This window comes from Chroicocephalus ridibundus, chromosome 3 (genome assembly GCF_963924245.1).
Source record: "Chroicocephalus ridibundus chromosome 3, bChrRid1.1, whole genome shotgun sequence".
NCBI lineage: Eukaryota > Metazoa > Chordata > Aves > Charadriiformes > Laridae > Chroicocephalus > Chroicocephalus ridibundus.
The window spans coordinates 48,145,281-48,167,770 of NC_086286.1; the positions used below are offsets into that span (position 1 = coordinate 48,145,281).

The 22,490-nt window shown below is 40.7% G+C and overlaps 1 protein-coding gene across 1 annotated transcript in view; it reads right to left on the reverse strand.

Moving 5' to 3' along the window:
* Positions 1-314: 314 nt before the first annotated feature.
* The window catches only part of DISC1 (DISC1 scaffold protein), a 209,641-nt gene continuing 187,465 nt past the window's right edge, over positions 315-22,490 (reverse strand). Inside the window, 4 exon segments of the mRNA XM_063329039.1 lie at positions 315-3,016; positions 3,018-3,122; positions 11,273-11,383; positions 21,464-21,508. Coding sequence (XP_063185109.1) covers positions 2,975-3,016; positions 3,018-3,122; positions 11,273-11,383; positions 21,464-21,508 — 303 coding nt within the window. The 3' untranslated portion in view covers positions 315-2,974.

Sequence of the window (22,490 nt, forward strand, 5' to 3'; positions counted from 1 at the left end):
GGTTTTACCTGCCTGTATAGCTCACCTGTTGCGTGATATTTCTCTCCCATTCACACTGAAGTACCTTTGCTGTGAGACTCTAGTCTTGAATGTGTCTTTAGACTGTTTCCAGAAGGCATCACAGAATTTTCCAAGCAGAGGAATCGCTGCTGTCGACAGCACAGTAATAGTCACACACATGGTTTCTTCTTTCCTCTCCTCCCCTCCCCATCCGTCCCCCTGCCCCAGGATGAAATTTATAAAATTTCACTGCACAGAATGCAAACAGACATCAGGCTAGTTAAAAACATACTTTTTATTTGAAAGTTTCCTATCCACAGATAAAAGGCAGCTGATACATTGCATAGTATACCTTTTTTTTTTTTTCAGTATGCTTATTATTCAGCATGTCTGAGAAAAGGAATGATTACTGGCTCTAACTTCCCACAACAAACAGTGAAGTTAATGGAATAATAAATTAAAGTAGTAGTAGTCCACATTATGTATAAAATATGTTAACAGATACAAATATGACATGAATGATGACTGATTCAGTTTCCCTTCTCCTCAGGAGTTCAGTGTCTTTATTAGAGTGGTTGCATAAGTTGAGTTTCTATTAAAATGCAGCAGTGCTCTGAAGCTGTGAAACACAAAAAAGGCATGCACGTTTTTTAATTGAATGGGAACGTCTTCAAGAAATCTTGCTGATGAGAATGAGGGTGCTGTTCTCCTGCCCCTGTGATGGTTGGTTACTGTCCCTGTTGTTCAGCCCTTGCTGCTGCACGGAGGAAGCCTCCACGCTTCGGCTGTGGCTGATGCGGGCCCTAAGGCACACACAGTGCCCACAACCTGTTTACATTACAGGCACTGCGTTCAAAGGAGAGAACTCCACACACCCCTCCGTGTGTGGAAGGGGGGGGGTCATGCGACCTTAGTGTAGCAGCCCTCATCTCTGCAGTGTCCTCCTCAATCCTATATGTCAGAAAATCGGTGGTTTTAACCCACGAACAGCTTCTGGTCTTAAGGAAACAGCTGTAGGAGAGATCTATTGTGTCAGTCTGCTTTCTTTTCCATTCACCTGAACTCAGGTGGGTTTCCACGGGTGCTTTCTGGCTGACAGTGATGCCCAGGCAGCCAGGCGATGTGTGCCCAGCCAGGCTGTCCCAGGGAGCTGGTCCTGTGCGTGGGCTGAATGTCAGTGCCACAGGCTGCTGCCTGCGCTTGTCGGGCTGCCTGGAGCTGGGACCGAATGCCTTGATCACCTGTCCAGGGGAGTTTTAGAAAGTGCCAAATCTACTATGGGGAGGTAAGTATTGAAAAGGGACTGTCCAGCAAAGCCTGCAGAAAGAAACTTGTCAAACAGAGCAGCAAGAGATCTCCCTTTGAGACTGGGGATGGGAACAGAGTAGCATGCAAGGTAAAGATCCACGGGCCTTTACCGCAACGTGGATGCTGGCCCATATATCATACAATGAGAAAAGTCAACCGTGTTCTGAATTACAGGGTTATAATTCCACCCAGAGGATCTCATGACTACAGAAACCACCTGAGCTCTGCTCCCCTGGTTTGACAGCTGTATACTCCTGGATGCAATTATAATCCTGTTTTATATCTCAGATGCCTGGCTTTTTTTTTTTTTTCCTCTCTCTCTATGTACTTAACATTGAGGTAGAAGTTTCAACTAGTATTAAAACACACACAAAAAATGAACATGTTCTTAGTGGGCTAGTAGTCAAATGACCTTCAAAATTTGCAAAAACCTTCACACTGTGGCTATAAAATGAGTTATTGAAATAGCAGACACAAAGTAATTCTAAAAATGTCAGAAAAATAGTATTTAAAAATACAGTACTGAGTTGCTTCATCTGCTGGCTTAGAAAAAAGAATCAGATTTTTTTTAAATTCTCCCTCTGCAACACATGGCAGAAACAACATTTTTTGTGACATCAGAGATATTCTGGTATCCAAGCAAGAGTACCCAATGAATTCCTAAAGGCATTAACTGTTTTGAACACTGATCTAAATACAGGTCATTTATATTAGTTGGCTTCAGGTGAACATTGCTTTTATTTCCTATAAAAATACATGTTTAAGTGTGTGTATGTGTGTATATATATATATATATACACACATATGTGTCTATTGCAAAAAAAAATATCTGCATTTCTTCTGAAGTTTATAAGGAAGATCAAAGTAATATAATAGTAGTAATAAACTTTACAAGGAGATTTAAATGACTTATCGTTCATACCATATTTAAATATAAGGAACACAAATCACCAACATAGCAAATTTTTTTGTGCTTTACAACCCCTGTAATCCTAAAGCAAGTTAATATTAATACCTAAATGAAAAGAGTTAGACTACTGCTATAGAGGCTGCTGTTAGTTACCTCCACTGTACTCAATACCACTGAGTAAATGAGGTCCAAATTTCAGTTGAAAGAACGTGGTTAGCTTGAATTTCATCCTATTGATTTAATTATTAGCAGGAATGTGAAAATACATTCAGTGTAAGAAAGCTGTTTAAGCCAAAGGAAAAAAAAAACAAAAAACACCAAACTACTTCTTATTCTTACAGCTATTTTTCAAGAAATACTAGATGTTCCAGCTTTAACGCTACATTTTTAAATCAGAGGGAAAAAATGCATGAGTAAGGAAGACAGATACTGTTTACGAGTCTTCAAGGAGAACATTTCACTGACATTAAAGGCAACTTTGCAGACTCACTTGAAATGTATCAATTTGTAATCTACACATTTACAGGGGATGCTCTGCTCTGAAAGCTGTTTCCCAATCTGTGCCAAAACCTGTGAGGCTGTGTGGAATACTTCTGATGATAGACCTCCAGGCTCTGTTTCTCCATAATTGATTTAGTTATTAGTTATACAGGGAGAGAAGAGATCCCTGAGGCTTGGTAAAAGAGTATTCAGTTACTAAAAGCAGCCCTTTGTGAATTAATGTCATCCTACCAGCTCTTTCTGCTCATTATTCCTTCAAGTCTTGTTTTCCTGGACACCAGCTGTCACAGAGGAAGTCTCCAGCCTTTTCTTCTCCTGCCTCCCTGGCTGGCTGAAGTTGCACCAGCACGGTCTGGAGCGTCTCCTTCACCACCTGGATCTCCCTCTGCAGAGACTGTGCAAGCTTTATTAAGGAATAAATCTATAGGTGATTGGCAGTTCCCTTTTCTCTTTCCAAGTTATTAAATAAATTCTTGTTCTGCAGCTCACAACAGATGGCCACGGCTATCTAATTGTAGTTTCAAGTTCTTCCAAATTGTTTGGATTAAATATTAATACATTTCTCACACTTGCTTTTAAAAAAAAAAAAATAATCCTGGCAAACCGAAGTTCTCAAGTAGCATTATTTAGCACTTTAAAAAAGGGAGAGGATGGGGGAAACTGCTTGGATACTGTTCTCGGGGAAAGGAAGGAGATGAAGAAATTGCACCATGGAGGCAGCAGCACTAGCCATGAGTCCCCTGCTGGATGGAGGGTGGAGTTTTAAGCCGGAGAGGCAGACCTGGGTGGATCGGACCCTGGTGAAGGCAACAGGGCAGCGGGAGCCGTCTGAGACATAACCCAAGTGACTACAGCTTGTGTGGCATTAGCAAGCTCGGCAACGTGTGCTACGCAAGGCGGGCTGGGAAGCTGGGTAACTGGCAAAATTAGCTTATAATACTGCTCTACTTACCTCCAGAAGGCTTTAATCTTAGCTGAATTATCAGTATAATTATAGCGCAGAAAACACAAATATAAAGCAAGACAAGGGTCCACAGTGAATGCTTTGAACAAGTTGAAAAGCAAAGAGATTGGCAGTAGCAAGGTCATGCTGTTGTGTGTTGAAAGGAAAAAGGCCACCTGAAAAGCACATGATGATTCAGTAAAAACACTTCATTTCAGTAAGAAAGGAGAATTTTCCACATTTTATTTGCCATTGCTCAGGTTTTGTGCAAGGCACTGAAGAAGAAAATGACAACTAATGGGCTTTTAAAAGACCTTCCACTACCCTCTCTCCCCAGCGCCAAAATAACAGAGGGAAGGTGGCAACAGGAAGATGAGGGGTGCAACAGTGAGCAGACTGGTAGACAAAGGTAGGACATGCATGGAGATAGCCTTAACTGCTGAGGCACGTACAAGTTTTTAAGTGTCTGGGCTTCCTAGGCGGTAGAACTTTATGTTCTGATGACTAGCCTCTCCTGGAAACAAGCACAGTTTGTACCATCAATACATCAGCCTTTCTGCTGATAATCTTCTACCGGTGAGACTACCCACCGCTGAATCAAGTGCAAGGACTGGGTGTAGCTCAATGAGATAACCAACCGTGTCTTCTCTTCCGTAGCTTACACCGCATGGAAAGCAAAGCAAGGGTGGGCCAAGTCAGAGGCTGCTGAAGCTCTAAACCAACAACCAAGTCTACCTGAACGAGCCCTAGGGCCCACCCCATTCACACCGAGGCTTCCTGTACAGATACAGCTGGAGGGCAAGGACCTCAAAAGGCTAACCCAAGCAGGTCAAGGGAGAGAGAAAAAATAAGTTCATCTCTAGCAGTAAGTGGCCAAAAGATGCCTGAAAGACCCAGAAACTCACTTCAAGGGAAATGAAGCAGCCTGACACTGAAAACACGCAATTTCAAAAATACAAGGCACAGGAAGGATAACGCACAAGGACAGGCTTTATCCTTTACAGAACTCATCCATTATGAAATGTTGTTTCTCTCAACCCTGATGTCAATGCAATGTCAAGAAAAAAAGGCACCCTCAGGTTATGTGACTGCAAAAAGTGAGCTACTACTTTTGAAAAATTGAGACTAGAGAGAACCACGGGAACGCTCTACAAATCACTGCTATTTCAGGCAGCTACAGTTATGCCTTTGAAAAGCTTTTTGGCTGCTTTTCTTTCTGTTAGCAGTTCCTCAAAATTTCATCTTTGCCTATTTACATACATTTATTATGATGTTTTACTCTTAATACATTCACCAGGAGCGTTCACACGTACTTCTAATTTCTGGACAGCTCTATTCATCTAAAGGGATTCTGTCCCTGATTACAAGTAATGGCAGCACACGCTAAACCTCTCCTATCCTAGGATCTCAAAGCACTGTACAGGAGAAATTAATTATGCTTTGCATCTTCTCTGAAGTAAGAAACATTATTATCCTCTTATAAGCAGTCCTGGACTGTCCACCACTCTGCGCTTTAATCATGATGCTCTGCTGAAAACCTAACTGGTAAGAGAAATTCTTCAGTTTATGAACACCATGAAGCCTCTGAAATTTAATTACTTCTGACACGCAGTCTCTGACTACATGCTGTTATTTGTAATATTCCCAAGTGATTACAAAATTCTTTTCAGATAGCGAGAAAAACCAAAATTGAAATGTTTCACTGCCAGTGGATCAGAAATCTTGAAGGATACAGGAAAACAAAGGAGACGGGGAAAGAAACTCTTAACCAACAGAAAGATGGAGCAACGAGAAAGATGACTGCATAGTCTACCTACAGCAAATCTCAATAACCTCACAATAGTACCAAAACCAGCTATAGAACAGTAACTGTCAAAAAAGACTTTACGGTTTGGCACAACATGGTACAGGGCTGAGCATGGAATCGCTATCCATATGCAGAGGTTGTGTCTGGATAAACAGCTTCACCCATTTTAAAAGTGCAAAACCTTGGTTTTGCAGGGGTCCACAGGCAAATGTGTCCTTCATGCTTAAATCCTCTATCCAGCACTGCAAATATTAAGGCAGTATCAAAAGCAGACACCAAAACAAATTTCAACTAGGAACGTTTTCTGGTCCCGCTGTCTTCCTGTGAATAACTGGCAAAAATCTCTCCAATGTCTCATAAGCAGTAAATTAAAGTACTTAGGAACAGCTCCGCAAAAACACAATCTGTATTCTGCAACAATGCTGCAGCTCAGACGTTGTCTCAGTTGAAGGTCTTCACCTATTTGACTTGCTCTCTTTGAAAAACTTGAGCATCATGACAGAATCCATGATTTACAAGATAAAAAGCAAAACTAATTACTGTAGACTTAATTTTTTGAAAAAAGTGGGTCATCAATGTATCTTCTGTTCTCTCAGCACAGATGTTTAAGGGAAAAAGAGAGACAAAAATGTAGATATTACAAACCAGTTGCCTTCCTGCAGGAAAGATTTAAACCAAGAGTATATTGTAAGACAAAAGGCCTTGGAAGGACAGTCAAGGACTACCACAGGGCTGAGGTAAGGGCCTATGGGATTTTGGAGAATAACAGCAATTTTGGACATCTGAAGGAGAAATTAAGACTTGAAGAACAGAAATAATCAGAAAGAGGTGTTTGGGTTTTTTTTAACCTGTGTAACTATTCTGAGCATCGCAGTGGATAGAGACAGAAGCTCAGCTAGATGTCCTACTACATAACTGCACATATATCTTCCCTGGTACCAGTACGCATGGCGGGGCCAGCCAGCGGAAAGTAGCCCTGCAGAAAAGGACCCTGAGGTCATGGTGGAGAGCAAGCTGAACATGAGCCAGCAGTGCATCTTGTGGTAAAGGTGGGCTGGATTATGAAAAGCATTGCCAGCAGGTGGAGGGAGCTGATCCTTCCACTCGGCTTGGCACCGGTGAGGTCCCATCTGGAGTGCAGGGTCCAGTTCTGGGCTCCACAGTACATGAAAGACTTACAGGAAAGACAGGTGAGTCCAGCACAGCACTAATTTAATGGACTGGAAAACCAGTCACATGAGGAGATGCTGAGAGAGCCGAGACTGTTGAACATGGAGAAGAGAAGGCTCAGGGGGATCTTAACAATATGTACCAATGGCTGAAGGATGGGAATGAACAAGCGGGGAGCCAGACTCTTCTCCACTAGTGCCTACTGACAGGACAAGATGCAACAGGCAAAAATTCCAAAATAGGAAATTGAATCTGAATACAAGAAAACAGGTTTTTCAACTGTGAGGGTGGTCAAACACTGGCTCGTGCTGCACAGTGAGATTGTGGAGTCTCCATCCTTGGAGATACTCAAAATATGGCTGGACATGATCCCAGGCAACTTGCTCTAGGTGACCCTACTTGAGCAGGGGGTTGGACCAGATTATCTCAAGAGGTCACCTCTAACTAAATGACTCTGTGATTGTGTGTGGAACATGCCAACGGATCGGTGAAAAGGCAAGATAATTCAATGTTTATTTGGCCTTTGGGCCCTAATGTGTTTCGGCCTTTTAGAAGCGCACTCTTGGGAATAAAGGAAAGACACCAAGCAAGTCCCTGATGATCCTTTAGAAGGCCTGTGTATTCTCACAGCAAGAGAGCACAATGGCCTTTGGAAGTCTGTCATTTACTTCTCCTTACAAAATACATGGGTGCTTGTGGTACTGCAACCAGATTAGAAATTTCTCGTTTCCCCCCTCCATTGCTGTCTCCCTCCTTCACATCCACAAATGTGCTTCTACAAAATAATGTAATAGTCCTCCCACATAAAAACCGGAACACTCCCCCCCAAAACAGCTAAACAAAAAAAAACCCAACAAAACAACTGCAACATTTTGAAAAGTGGATCACTTCAGTGGTATGGATATCAGCTGTCTCCATATCACTTGTTCCAGCACAAAATGGAAGGCAAAAAAACTGCAGTACATGGGTGGAAATACGCTGACTTACCTCCATCACAGCACAAACAATACAAGTGGAACACCATGTGCTCTTAACGTGACGCACATTGGGAAGGGCTCACCCTCCTGTCATCCAAAATAAAATCAAAGAGAGCATCATTGCCACCTCCCACTCTTGTGGGATCCCAAAAATTTCTTACTGGTGTACCCACGGTGAGATTCCTTGGTAAGGTACCTTCAGGGACTAAGTTCTACTTCAAAAACCTACGCTGGTGTAAAGCAAGACTTGTACGAGAGCCTGCCGTATGATAAAGGTGAAGGGGTGAAGGGTTAAACAAGTGACCTGCAGCGCCTAATGAACGTTCAGGCATGAAATTCAATTTTCAAAATAACTTTTTTAAATGCCCATTTTAAGGCAAGGAATGAAGATTGGTTTTATAATAATAGTCCAGCCAGGTTTTCTTCCAACAAAAGCATTTTCACCAGGGGGAACTATTACATGCATTCAGATTGTCTATCAAAATGTAACTGCTAATTAAGAACAAAAATGACTGTGAAATTGCAATATAGGCTCCATTTAATTTTACTGGGAATTCCAGGCCCTTACTGTCAGAAAAGTAACACCTCTCATCAGCTCAGTAGACACCAGAATGAGTCACCTCTCGTCCTTTGGTTTTTCCAATTAATGATGTGGACTGTTTTCATACACTCGCCAATGATTAACCGTAATTGAATATTTTGTGGATTTATTTGGTTATACTACATAGAATTTCGCAAATACGTCACCGTGCTGCAGAGGAGCTCTCCTCCCCCCTCCCCTCCCATTGTTTGATGCTTTTTATACAAAAGTACAGTTTAATATTTGCTGTGAAAGGCTTCAATAATAAATGAGAATCCCAAGTGGGTCTGTGCCTATACTAAGGACCAAGAAATATCACTCGATTTCTCCTTTGTTCAGGTTGTGCTGGCAACTACGAGCAGCACGGTTGATTTAAGAGTTCCATGACATCAAAACGTAGAATGAAAAACAATGACATCTGGGATTTTTCTTCTAATACAAACTTAATTATTAATCAAAGCTATGACACACACTAAACATTGGCAAATGGCTTGAGAGCATCAGGAATTTATTTTTCTCTGTGGAGTCTTTAGAAGTCTTTTAATAATCAGACAACAGGACTAATTTACATCTGTGCAGCCCCCAGTCAGATTTTTGACCTAATACAGTTTGTAACATTGATGTGTACGGCAGTTTTTCGGGGGATGAGGGGAAGGGCAAAAATAACCACTGAACAAGAGTTTCAAAAACTTACCCTGCTTTCATTACAATTCCAGATCTTTAAGCTCCTGTTTTCAGAGTTCTACAAATTTTTAATGAAGACTGCATAATTTTCCAATATTTGGAATAAGAAATTGTTTTACTTAAAATCAAATAAACTACCATGCAACCAATAGATCCATCTATTACTCATCAATTCTTCTGCTGAGGCTAATAATTAGTACCAATCTCAGTGCTAGTTCCTGCAATATAGGCAAGTTATCAATGAGTAAAAGTTTATTTTATAGGCACTGAGCAGTTTTTATTTAAAAAAAAAATAAAAATCTACAGGTCTGTAGCACTGTGGTAGCTATTTTTCTCATTCCTTTTTGAAGTATAGCACAGCGATTACATGTACCAGATGGTAACATTTTATGCACATTGATCTGGACTACCTCTGAAATAGCAACTGAATGTTAATGAGGGGTAGATGAGCTGCTGAACTGCTTCGCTGTATGTCCCTATGTTTCAAACATCGTTTCTTATTTTGTGACTCATGGTCTTGCTAGGAGGACCATGACATTGTACAGTGTGCACTTCTGTATCTAGATACTGTGAGCTGAATTTCACTGATAGGGGAAATCAGATCTATATCAGACAACTGTGGCTTAGAACGAAACTAGTCTACAACTCTTCTCAAACTTTCAATGATTAGATTTTATTTTTTCAACTAACTCTTGCAGTTTAAACAGCTACAAAGAAATATGCATGGTCCATAGAAAATACAAATAATACTATTTTACATACTGGTAGTGTGTTCTTGTCAGGAATCAAAAAAGTGGTTTTTCAGCTTATCTCACTTTATCTAGTAAAACGTAACTATGATCAGACCTGACTGTTTGGTTTGAATATGAACTTAAGTCCTCTGCAAAGAACCCTTATCTCCAACCCTCAGCGTTCTTCTCTTAGGGTCCATGAGAAAAACTCTCATTTGAGAGCAAATACAGGTAATGGAGGAAGGAAGCAGATGCTCCGCACACACCCACAGCACACACATCCATATAGCTCTGTAAAGAATGCTCACAAACAGCAGCGAGGAAACACAACTGCAGCTGAGCACGCACGCTGTAAATATAATTAAAAGAATCTTACAAACTGGCCTAAACATGAGAAAATAATCTTTCTGCACATCGAAACACTTAGAAAAGAAAGATCTGAAGTATTAACAAATTAGAGACTAGATTTCTCCCCTCTGATACAAAGCCCCCCGGCGCCACCACCCCAACACACACCCCCCTCTCCCCCATTGCCTCCCCTTAAAAGTTTATCATATTCTGACACCTTTAAAGAAACCAAGTTTCTAGAATAGGAATTTTGCATTGAGCTGGCAATAGGCGCCCAATTACCTAAAACACCATGGTATTTCCACACACTCTATTTATTATCCTTTCTCTAAACTCTCTCCTGCAGGACGACCTGCCTCAGCTTCGGAGGAACTGAATCCTTCCTAGCACCATCATCTCCTCAACTCACCTTCAGGTGTCTGTAAGGGCTCCTCTGCTAATCTCTCCAACCTGAATGTATCCATTTTTCTTCATTATGCCATTGCCTGCCACCTCTTCTCCACTAAAACCCAACCAGCTAAGTATTCTCATCTTCCTGAGCCTCACTGGTTCTTATTCTCTTTCCCCTTTCTTAGAAGAACAAAATCTCTTTTGTGATAAGTTTTTCTAAGAAAGTTACAAGTGGAACAATACTCTGTGCTCTTAAATTTTGAAAAATGTCCACAGATGTAGGCCCAACAAATGCCTCATAAAGGTTAAGCAATCTTCAATCAGCCACTGACTGACAGATGAAGCACAGAAAGAGATAAGAGGGCTTTATAAGACAAAATCTCATCTGGTTACTTACACTGGTGTGTTAGAGGCAGATTAAATTGCATAGCATGCCACATGATGCATCTGCTGACCATTTTTTTAAAAGGAAAAAAAAGCCCAACTATATGTGACACTACACACAGTCTGTGTCAATGATGTAGCATTTAATTTAGGTAAATCATGTTGGGAAATGCAGGTGCATGGATGCAAGCATCCATGCAGCTTTTGGTGCACTAGGTATTTACTTACACAAGCACTACAAACAAAAGGATTTTAACAGTGGAATAAAGGCTTTTTGGTGCCTAATTTCAATTCACAAAGAACTAACTTCTGTTTAAATCAATTAAAGCTGGATCAGAGCACAGTGAAAATGCACCGTAGGAAAACCTGCGACAAGAAAAACGCGCACTTCAGCAAGACAATCAATTCTCCCCTTCTTAATGTATTTAATCTACATTAAAAACTAGTACTCCCTGTGAATCTGAAAGGCAAGTATTTCACATACATACTTACATAGATTGATATATATCTATAGCTGCATCAAAAAGGATATGAAGAACTCCTTCATCAACTCTGCAGGAGGAAGTCTGCAGTTGATCTTCCAGATGCACCAATTTCTCACTTATTGCTTCACATTTTTCTCCCAACTCTGCAGAAAATATGAAGAACTCCTACAGGAAGTTGACAAAGAAAAGAAAGCATGTTTGCTGCTGACACTGTTTCTACATCAAATTTGCATCAAATTAAGGGGAAAATAAAATATTAGTAAGGAGATATGATACTTTGCAGTGCTAAAACGTTGCCTGAAAGCAAATTCCCATTAGAAAGACAAAAAGTTGTTACTATATATTAATTTAGTGATTTATATGAAATGGAATGAGCTTGTGGTCTCAGTCTATTTCCCAGCAGAAAAAAGTCATGATCTCACTTTCAGCAGAGGATTAAAGGGGTGTGAAGACTGAACTGCTCTCCCTCTTCCCTGTTGTCTCACCACAGCAGGGGAGGGAAATCTCATGCTGACTATATCATTTAGGTTCCCAAGTTTCAAGTTTTTCATGTAAATATGATTTACACTTTTAGGCCATTTAAATATTTCAAGCAGCAGCACTTTTGGTATCTCTTATAAACATAAAATGTACCTACTTTTTTGAGGAAAAATCTGGCTGGAATACTTAGGGACTTTGCTCAACTGATTAGAGAAAATGCATCAAAGTCTTAGAGATTACAAGATGAAAGCACACTCTTTTTACTGTATTAACATGAAACAAGACTAAATATTCAAAAATAATTCTTCTCTACTTAGAACTTATACAGACAAACATTTTTTCTTTTTTAAACTAAGTATTTTAAACCATTTGCAATGTCCTTCCCATAAGTCTGCTTTCAGATACACTGCACAGGGGTAATTTATATCTTTCCTCTTTCGTATTGAGTACTTCTTTGAGAAACGACCCAAAAATCAACCAATTTGCACAGCACTGAGACAAGCCTCTCCTCTCCCTCTCACGGCATCACAGTGCTGTCTACAGGGAGTGACGGGGGTTATCTGTAAGGAAAAGATTATGGTGCCAAGATGAAGTTCTGCTGGACCCATCTTGAAAAATACTGGAATCATTCATCAGCTGTAATCCAGAAAATTGGATTTTCTCTAGACCTAGTCTATGCATTCATCCATAAAGCCAGCTGCACATCTGGCCATAAACAATCTTCAGAAAGTCTTTCTCCTTTCACAAAGTACTTGGAATCCTTTGCACTGATCTGTTGCTATAATAGCAGCCATCAGTGGCTGTTTTAAGAGAAATCAAGCCTTCAATCAAAGACCTGCCAAAGAAACTGTGCTAGTACTTGTTGGAACGCTGCCCATTGTGAAACAATCTGATTTTTGGTAGACACATTTACCAGACCTCGGTTCTGTGCTATCCTTACTTTGCGTCCCACGGTGCATACACAGAGTCAAACGTCAGAAGAGCTCTGCTTGCGGGCACATCCCGTGTTACAGCGCAGAGCTTTGACCTTTCTGCCTTCCTCGATCTCCTGCCAGGCAGGGCTATCCAGCAGATCGCACGGGTGCGCAACCAGCCGCAGCTCGAACCCCGGATGAGCGAGCTGGTTAAGGGAGGTTACGTTGCAAACACCCGCAGCTCAGACACAGAGAGGCACAGTGTGAGAACCAGCTGTCTGAGTCCCTGGCTCTGTGCACGAGACCTGGGCGGCCATCTTCAGCCTTATTACTAAACCTCAGAATCTAGAGCAGCACTCCGCAGAATTTATAGACGCAAAAACGAACCGTTGATTTTCAAATGAGCACAGGGGAGGAGAAAGTACACATTTCTCCCTAGAGCAACTAGGAATATCCTTGTCCGATGTCAAGGAACTGAAGATGAGGAACAAGTCTTCCATCCAGCTGATAAATCATCATTCAGTACAGCAGCAGGACTCCATATGCTTTTAGGAAGTGGGATAACCCAGGTAATTTATACCATTAGAAAGCTTTTGGGAATCATTCTGTGACACGCATGCAAGAACAGACGACAGCTGTCTAAAAGAACTCAGGTCTCAGGCTACAAGAGCCAATAAATTGTAAAAGCCCAACACTGAAAGCACATCTAAAATGATGACCATCTAGAGAAAGCTCCACCTCTGAACACTGATTTTTCTCTAACAGTTAATTACACATAAGAAAATCAGGTCTTCACATAACCATCATCTCAAGATGATGAACAAGAAAAACACGATAAAAAACACTCAGTACTATACTATCACCGAATAGTTAATTTAGGAAGAACAGCTTTTAATCAATGCACAAACTCCTAAGTATTGCTCCAACAGACAAAAGCCTTAAGTGAAGTTTTCAAACCAGACTCTTCCTACAGACTCTGTACTTCAACAAAATGAATTAGTCCTGTGCAGATCCTGAAGAACAGGTCTTTTACAGTGACACATAAAAAGGAGATTCTTGCTCTTATAACATCACTATACTGAATGCTTTAGTCTGATCCAGTCAGTGCTTTTATCAAGAACTATTCACTCTATGAGATTTTTGGATCACATTCACGCTGTCAAGAAGGATGGCACTTCTAGTCCTGATTTGAAATCATCAGTTACCACAGGCAGCAAATTAAAAAAAAGAGTACGTGTTACAGTACACTCCTGAATACCTACACCATTAGGTATATTTAAATATAAAAAGCATTATAAAGATATGCATTACAGTAGGGTAACCCTTTCTTTTTTAGGGTACTGTTGATGTGGGAAACATTTATACACTAGTTGGTGACCCGATTAGCACTATCATTAGATGGCTGTAAGAGAAGATTTCCTCCACTTTAAAACTGCCCTCACGGTTCCTGTCTCATTTGTGCAACTACAAGGAGTTCACTGAGCAGCTAATCTAAACGATAAGCACACTGGCTGGATATGCCTAGCCCTGCTGTGAAGATCCACAATTGAAAATTTTTCCCCTGTTCACCGTGTCAGTGAATGTCCAGGGCAAAACGGACCTTTTAGACCCACCCCCTCACTGAACTTCAGGTGGGGTGAAAGATGCTGGCAACAGGAGACAGCCTTTAGATACCTGGTTGGCAAAACAGGCTCCAAGTTGCAAGCGTGGCCTAGCTCTCGTGTGCACGTATCCTGGAAACCTGAGATAAAACAAAACCACAGCCTGAAATCTACAATCGCAGCACAGCTAGATGACTATGCTTATCAGTGTACTGTTACCTAATATGATCTCGTGTTTGACATTTTCTTTTGCTTTTTAAATAAAACTTTATAGCCATGTAAAGACACGTCCCAGGAAGGACAGAAGGAAGGAATGCCACGACCAAGCCCCCAAGACTCTAGGACTCCAGGGAACACTCGTTCTGTAGGAAAGACATCTCACAGTGCTTTGCATCAGTACCAACCTGTGTTTGGGGGTTCTAAGCTTTGGCTAGCAGTTTCTACCCTGCTGAAATTCCAGGCATGGACTTTATTGGTGCAGCGGTCTCACACAAACTGTGCTTAGAAATAAAAGACTGTGATTTTTATGTACTTAGAAATAAGAGACTATGGTTTTTAACTCACCGGTTTTAATACGTTTGTCAACTGAACACTTAGATTCCCCCTTAAAGTAAAACATCCATTCTATCTCATGTGAAAAAATACAGTGTATTCTTCCTGAATTATCACATTTTGAGTACATAATGAATTGTCTAAAAATGTAACAGAAATCTTGTTTACTTTGGAAATTAAGATAAGTGAACAATGAATACTAGGAAAGCATGCTCAGTGCAGAATTGTTACAACAGTACAGCAATGCAAGGAAACCTGAGTAAGTAAAAATCAGATCAAACTGCTTTAGGTCTAACTAAAGGTAGTTAGGTCTAACTAAAGGTAACTAAAATAGCTCCATAAGATAGGGGCTAAATTCTATTAAACTCCTGATAGCTATTTTGCAGCTTAATTCCTCTTTAATACAGCATTAATAGTGTACGGATAAACTATTTTTGCACCTACATGACACAGCTGCATTTCTAGTTGAAATGAGAAGTTCTTCCATAGTTTAGACAAGCATCATCTCTCAGGAACTTACTTGCAGGCGTCATGTGAAAAATCATGTAAATTATGATTTTCCAGAAGATGCATATATGGCCTTTCTTATTTTGGATTGGAAAGATGTGGTCATGCAGAGAACTCTAACTTCAGTTTAACATCAAGAAGAGTTATAAATGAAATGGAAAAAAATATACTGCTCTCAAAAATATACAAGAATAATTCTAAATAGTCAACCAATTCCACAGCTTCTGCCCCCAGGCCCTTGTTTGAAAAGAAGTTCGATAACCCAGACAAGTAGATAGGAAAGATTTCTCTTGGTGCCTTTCATGCCTAGTAACGTCATTGGTAACATTTTTATTTGACATTTGTCTATGTAGGCAGGGAAACCGCTGCCAGTGACACACAAACTATTCAGAACAGCTCCCAGTTGGAAAGCGGTACTTTACACTGATCAACAATATTTCTGAGAGGAGAGTGGACTCTGCCTCCAGCTCAACATATTAATAAAATACAACTCATCCAAGCTTGTAGGTTATGTCAATGCTACAAGCTACTGTAAGTCTTAAGAGTTCTTTGGTTATTTTTGCACTAACAGCACTTTTAGGAAGCAGCTAGGAGAGATTGCAGGAGTCAGGAAAGAGCTGAGATGCGATATTGCTTTATGGATTTTTCTGTGAACAGCAGATGTAGCTGGTTGGGATTTTTATTTTTTTCCCCTAAACGCTTAAGCAGGTGAAAACAGCACAAATGTGGGTGTGTTTTGTTATTTCTTAAGGTGGTAACTGAAGAAATTCTTCTGCCTTCTCACGCAAAGAAGAAATTCTCATCCTCTCCCAGGCATGTGGAAGTCTGCTCGCAGAACAGACAATGTTCCAGCTGATGCACAGCTGGAGCATCAGCACACTGAATTAAGAGCAGAGGGAATGGTTTCCACTTTAGTCTTCTGCATTTCAATTTACTCTTCTACAAGACATTTTAGTCATCTATGAGCACCAGCTCCTTGACAGCATTACTTAAGGAAAATGTTTGATGAGCTTTTCTGGTGCAAACCCCTTCCATACTCACTTGGGTCTGGGTCAGCAATTTTATATAGAAGAATTGGTATTCTAGCAGCTAGATTAATCTAACTATTAGGGATTAGAGTCTCTATTAGAGTCTTTGGTGGTCATGCTGAGAAGCAGGATTCCCAGACAGGGGTGTATATATATAGAGAGAGGTGCTAATCTCCTCTCCCTGGTATCCAGTGATAGGAACGCATGGGAATGGTTCAAAGCTGCACCAGGGGATGTTTAGACCAGATATTAGGAAGCATTGTTTTACTGAGAGGGTGGTCAAACACTGGAACAGGCTTCCTAGAGAGGCGGTCGATGCCCCAGGCCTGTCAGTGTTTAAGAGGCATTTGGACAATGCCCTTAATAGCATGCTTTAACTTGGTCAGGCAGTTGGACTAGATGATCGTGGTAGGTCCCTTCCAAATGCAATAGTCTATTCTATTCTATCCTTAACATTTGTTCTTCCTACAGAGGAACTCTGTAAAAAGGAGCTGTTTTTCTTCAAACTAGCAATATCATAACCCCAATAAGATATGTAAAATAAAAGCCTTAGAGAACCTTCTGCAGAACATCAAAGCCAGATTTCTTTTTACCTGTACTAAGTCCTCTCTCTCCTGTAATATTTAAGATGATTCAAAATAACATGAATAACAACTACGAAAAGTTGCCCTTGCAGACAGACACTTCATGTTCTAGCAAAATGCTTAGAACAGTGACTTATTGTTGGCAGAAGGGCTGCATGCACTTCTCGCCCCTTGCAGAAGCTAACAAATTGTGAGCCCTTGAAACTACACAAGATCAGGCCAGGACATCTCTTAAAAATTTCTAGAAACAAAAGGCAACCATCCATATGTTTGTCCTGCTTGAGCAGATACTTCAGTCGCACGCAGGCTAAGCGCACATGCCTTCAGATAATGAGCTACGCAGCCACAAAGTGTCCAAAGTGCAGATGGAGGAAGCTTCGTCCCTGCTGTGCATCCCAGATTTCCTGCCCCGTGTTGCACTACCCTGGGCAGGTATTGTAGATGAGGAGGGCAAAGTGGCCACTGAGAACAGGCCACAACTCTAACTCTGAAAATAATGCAAGTTTCTCATGACCAACACCATCCTGGCATCACGGCAAGGCTGACCAGGAAGTAACCAGGGACCACCAAAGCCCACTCTGTGACTTGCAGTGAGATCAAGCCCACCGTGACTGTCCCCAGCTGGTGTTTGTCTACACAGCTCTTAGCGGCTGACAGGGATTTAGGGATTTTGTGGCTCAGGTTGCAGAGTAGAGCCTACTCCATGGCTAAACTGTCCTTGCAGTGAGCAAGTTTTCCTAACGCAAACTTCCCTTGCTACGAAACAAGACAGTGACGTTTTATCCTTATATAGCACACAATGATAACTAATCTTTGTCCTCTTTATCATTATTTTTAATGGGATTGAATACTTCGACTTTCAACCAGACCAGGATTTCTAAACCTTTTATTTCTTTTCCTTTCCTTCTTTTCTTCAGTGTGTTCCTATCTTCTACAGAGTCAGGTGCCCAGACCAGTGCCATAGTCCTCCGGAGGCTTTGACATTCTCAGCTAAGCACAGTAATTATTTCTGTCTTACAACTGACATTCCCATTAATGAGACTGCAAATGACATTTGCCCTTTCTTGCAACAGGATGAAGGTGATGAATCCCACTTTATTTGTAGTCCACGATAACCCTAGATTCTGCTTCTGCAGTATTATCTTAGCTGCTCTTTACTATCTGTATACATAAATCCAACTTTTGTACTTCTTCAAATGTAATTTGCACCTGTCTTTTAACGTATCCCATCTTATTGATTTCAGGCTATTCTTTCAATCTATCAAGGGCATTTGGAATTCTAATCCTAATTGAAATTATGTTGACTGGCACGTAAACTCCTGGCCTACACCTTTTTTAAAGGCAAATACCAAGTCTGCCTTTTACTGATCCGCTGGGACTTCAAGCTTCCTCTAGGAGTTTTCAAAGAAGCTTGTTAATGGTTTGGAGATTGTTTTTCTTGGCTCCTGTGCACTCAGAAGAAATTTCATCAGTCTAGCCTGACTCAAGTACATCTCACTTGCCTTAGGACCCTTTACTGTGTTCATCTCTTGCCACCTTGTAGTGAATACTAAGAGCACTACATATACGGACATAATTTATCATTTTTAGAAAGACCAAAGGCAAAGAAAATAAGGAAAAAAAATATTTCTGCCCTCTGCTCTCATTTCATTATTTTCTTATTTACCTTCCTTATTAGACAACACACATGCTTTCTTCACCTATCCCTTACACATAGCTTGTCCCTGAACTCCCTTGCCACTTGGCATGTCTTTTGCTTACAGTACCTTGGTGTATTCATTGGTCTTGCCGGCTCACTCTTACACTTTGCAGTACCCTTCCAGGCTCATCCTTAGGAACAATTTTGTCCTTTCCTTTTCAAAATTCTTTTGGGCCACTGAAGAGTCGTTGACATAGATATGTAGTCTGTTACTGTGCTTGCTCTTTTCTGCACCAAAAGAAGATGGTGCTGTACTATACACATGATGTCTTCTGGAGGGTACCAAAGATCATCTGCTGATGATCAAACTACAGAGTTTGTCCCACAAAAACTCACCGGTTGCTTCCCTGATTTTGTTTAGGTGAATGGTTGTCTGCCAGTTTCTCAGAAGAGGGATCAAGGTTGTTTCCCGATTACTTTTGCCCTCGTCACCTTCCACTTACAGACTGCTAGTTTGTTCCATCAGCCTGTTTATGTATATTTAGGAAACTGCAGCAGCACAACACACTCCTCAGTTTCTCATGTGCAACAATTTGGGCATAAAGCTTTCCAGACAGCTGTTTTGCAACTGTGACCCTACCTCATCCCCATCATCACATGCTTTTCCCACATTGCCTTTGCTTGCACTGATCCCCTTCCCTCCTCCGCAGGGATACACCACCACATGGGAGTGTTAAATGACTCATCAAAATTACAGCCCGATGTTGGCAATTCATGTATCTTCCATTACAGTTACGAAGGAGGGTCCTTGGAAAAGCATCTACGCAGGAACAGAGCTTTCCACTGCCTTCCAGCATCCTGCTGAGGTCTGGGTGACAGCAGTCTTCCCATTCTCATGTCTAGTAGACTGAAGATCTCCCCTGAGTGCAGACTTCCTAAAATCAGTGTGGACTACTTCACTGGCTCATTTAATAAAACCGGGACAATTCCAGTTCCTGCTGTGGGAGGATGAGGCTATTTACTGACTTACCAATAAAAATTCACAGTGGGCCAGGACTTGGAAAAGAAACAAAAGCATCAAACTGTTTTCTAGTGTCCACACCCTGCTGTGCTAGGAGTCAGCATAGCTGGGTATCATTTATAGGTGGTTCCTAGTATTGTTCACTCCCATCTCTCCTCCCAAGTCACTAAGATGCAAAAATCTGGGGTGACTAACAGGGTGCTCTCCTGCAGTCAATGGGAAGACTGACAGGAGTGGATTAGGGGACCAGAGCACCAAAGGAACATTTAGGCAAAGCCCTGACAGGGTACAGGGTGCTGACAGTTTCACAGAGCTTTTATAGAGCTGTCTACAAGTCAACATCAATCCAGCTGTGGCAGTGTGGTAGAGCCTGGGTTTTTAACAAATTTCTGCTTCCTTTATTTGTATCATTGCTCTCTATTCTCTTTATGCTGTTTTCTTCCCCTCAAAACTTCACAAGGGCAAAGTTCCTCTGTTTGTGAGGACTCTTAAGATATTAAGCTCTTAGTGAATACTTCTACAGCTGCAGCCCTCTATGCCTGTGAGCTCTGGTGCATTTGCAAAGCCAGCACACACATCACACTCATACTCTGGGCACATCTCCTGTTAAGCAAAAGAACAACTTCTTCAGTCAAGGGCTGGGCTGTACTACAGCTTTCAGCGCAGGTCACGGCTGGACACAAGCATGCAGTTGTACTCTCATTCGCTTTGGTCCAGACCATATGCAATTTTTAGTTTACAGCAAATATTCTGCTGTCTTGGCAGCCATCACTACAAATGTGCCCTCAGTATTTTGTCCTGCTGGCGTTAAATCTTTTCGCTACCTTTATCCCATGGGACCACCTGCCCCTATTTCATGTCATCTGTGGGCATGAGCACCTGTACAGTTTTGCTTTAACTCACAAAGTTCACTGATAAGAAAGACTATTTGCATTTTCTGCGAAGTTCACCTTCACTCTCAAGGCTTCCTGTTTTTATTTATGCTGAACTCACACACAGCCAAGCAGTCCAGCCTAGGCATGCTCTCATGTCACAGCGTCCTTGTACACAAGGTCAACAATCTGAGTTTGGTCTTGCAGTTAGACAATCTTTCCTGGAGCAATCCAGCTGCTACCCAATCTTTGGATTCATTGGTGGGAATCCAAAGAAATGCCTCATCTGAATAGTTATCCCAAGCTGCGATTTATTTTATTTATTTAATATTTGCTTGGCTGAACACTTGTCACTTGTACTTGACAGGTGGCATGTATGCCATGCTTATGGAAGGTGTAATTAATTTGCTGGCTGGACACAACGCTTGGATACTAGATTTCCTTAATATGTAAGTTGCAACCCAAGGTATATACCGATATAAAAATGCACTAAACTGAATCAAGTACAGCCCTTAGAATCAATGTAACCCTCCTTACACATATATTACCTAAACCCTTAGTTTGTACGTAGACAGATTTTTGTATGTCAGCAGATTTTTCTCATCACTTACTCTCATAGGAAACGTATCTCATGTTAGTCAATTATCCTAGACTGTCTCAAATATATAGACTAGGATCTAACATCTTTTTATTTAGGAAAATGTGTAAGATGACAAACACCCAGTGTTTTTATTCAAATGAAATTCCTATTGCCCTCTATTCTACTGCAGTATGCTTACATACTTCAAAAGTAAATTCAAAGGTATTTTTAGTGGTACACAAGGAAACAAGTACAGCATGATGATTTTGTTCCATTCCTAAGCATCATTACCGTGCTACAGTGAGGATGGCTAAATATTATTGGTCCTTTGGCTGCTTTTTTAAGTGCTCGCACACTCTCTAGCAATTTTTACCCAAAGGTAATACTATAAAAACAAGTGTCATCTAATTGAGACCCAGAGAAGTCTGTGCAATATCACGGCTTTATACTGCCTAGAAAACACTTACCTCAGATAAATGACCCTCTGCTCCAAATGAAATGTCTTCCATAACCTGTTAGAGATAAATTATTAAGTATATGGTAGATACATGCTATATAAACAGTAAGATTTCAATGGAACTTATAAAAACCATATCGCACATTAAAAAGTTATATAAGCTGAACAATTACATCATTTTGCTTCACATGCATGAAACGTTTCAATTGCGTTTATAACAGAGCAGTGGCAGCCACCCAATATTTAAAGCTAAATTTGAATACATTTTATTAAAGCCTGCCTTTGGCTTCCCAATTAAAACCCACGAAGAATACTCCCTATAAAACTGAAGGACTAACTATAGACTGAAACAAACTTTTCTATCAAGCTTTTACGGATTTATAAACCATTCAAGAGTCTTCGGAAATTTTTTTTTGGCACAAACCCTGTAAGTGATTTTGGGCAGGAGAAACAAGAGACCCCACTGATGTTTTGTATTGGTAACATGTGCTAACTATAGCCAGTTCCTCTTTAAAAACTTGCTTCATCTGTAAAGTCTATAAGAAATCAGCCAACGTTTCATTGATTGGTTGAGGAGCAAAGAAATTTGATGTTAACATTATTGGAAAGTCATTAATACTTATCACACATAACAGTATTGATAATCTTTAAATAAGCTGAGATGGGGATATTGCTTTAGTAGGGCAATACTTAGTATCACAGGTAGGTATGTATATATATATAATAAAGTTCAAAATCATTACTCTGTCATTAGGTCATTATTATTACTGGGTACTATTTTCAGTAATCTATCTGAAAAGAACAATTTAGCAATTAGATTTCTTTTACCTGTAATATTAATTTTCTGATTATATTTTTACTGCAAAACACACGTAAGCATTAAGCTTACTGAGATGCCACGATCTCTAGCTAAAGAGCTAGCATTTCTACCAGTAGATACTACACAACAGTATCACAGGCAGCTAAGGGGCATCTTACTGCACAACAACGATGATTTGACCCTTGTGTACAAGCCTGTTGCTAGAGAAATGCTTTCC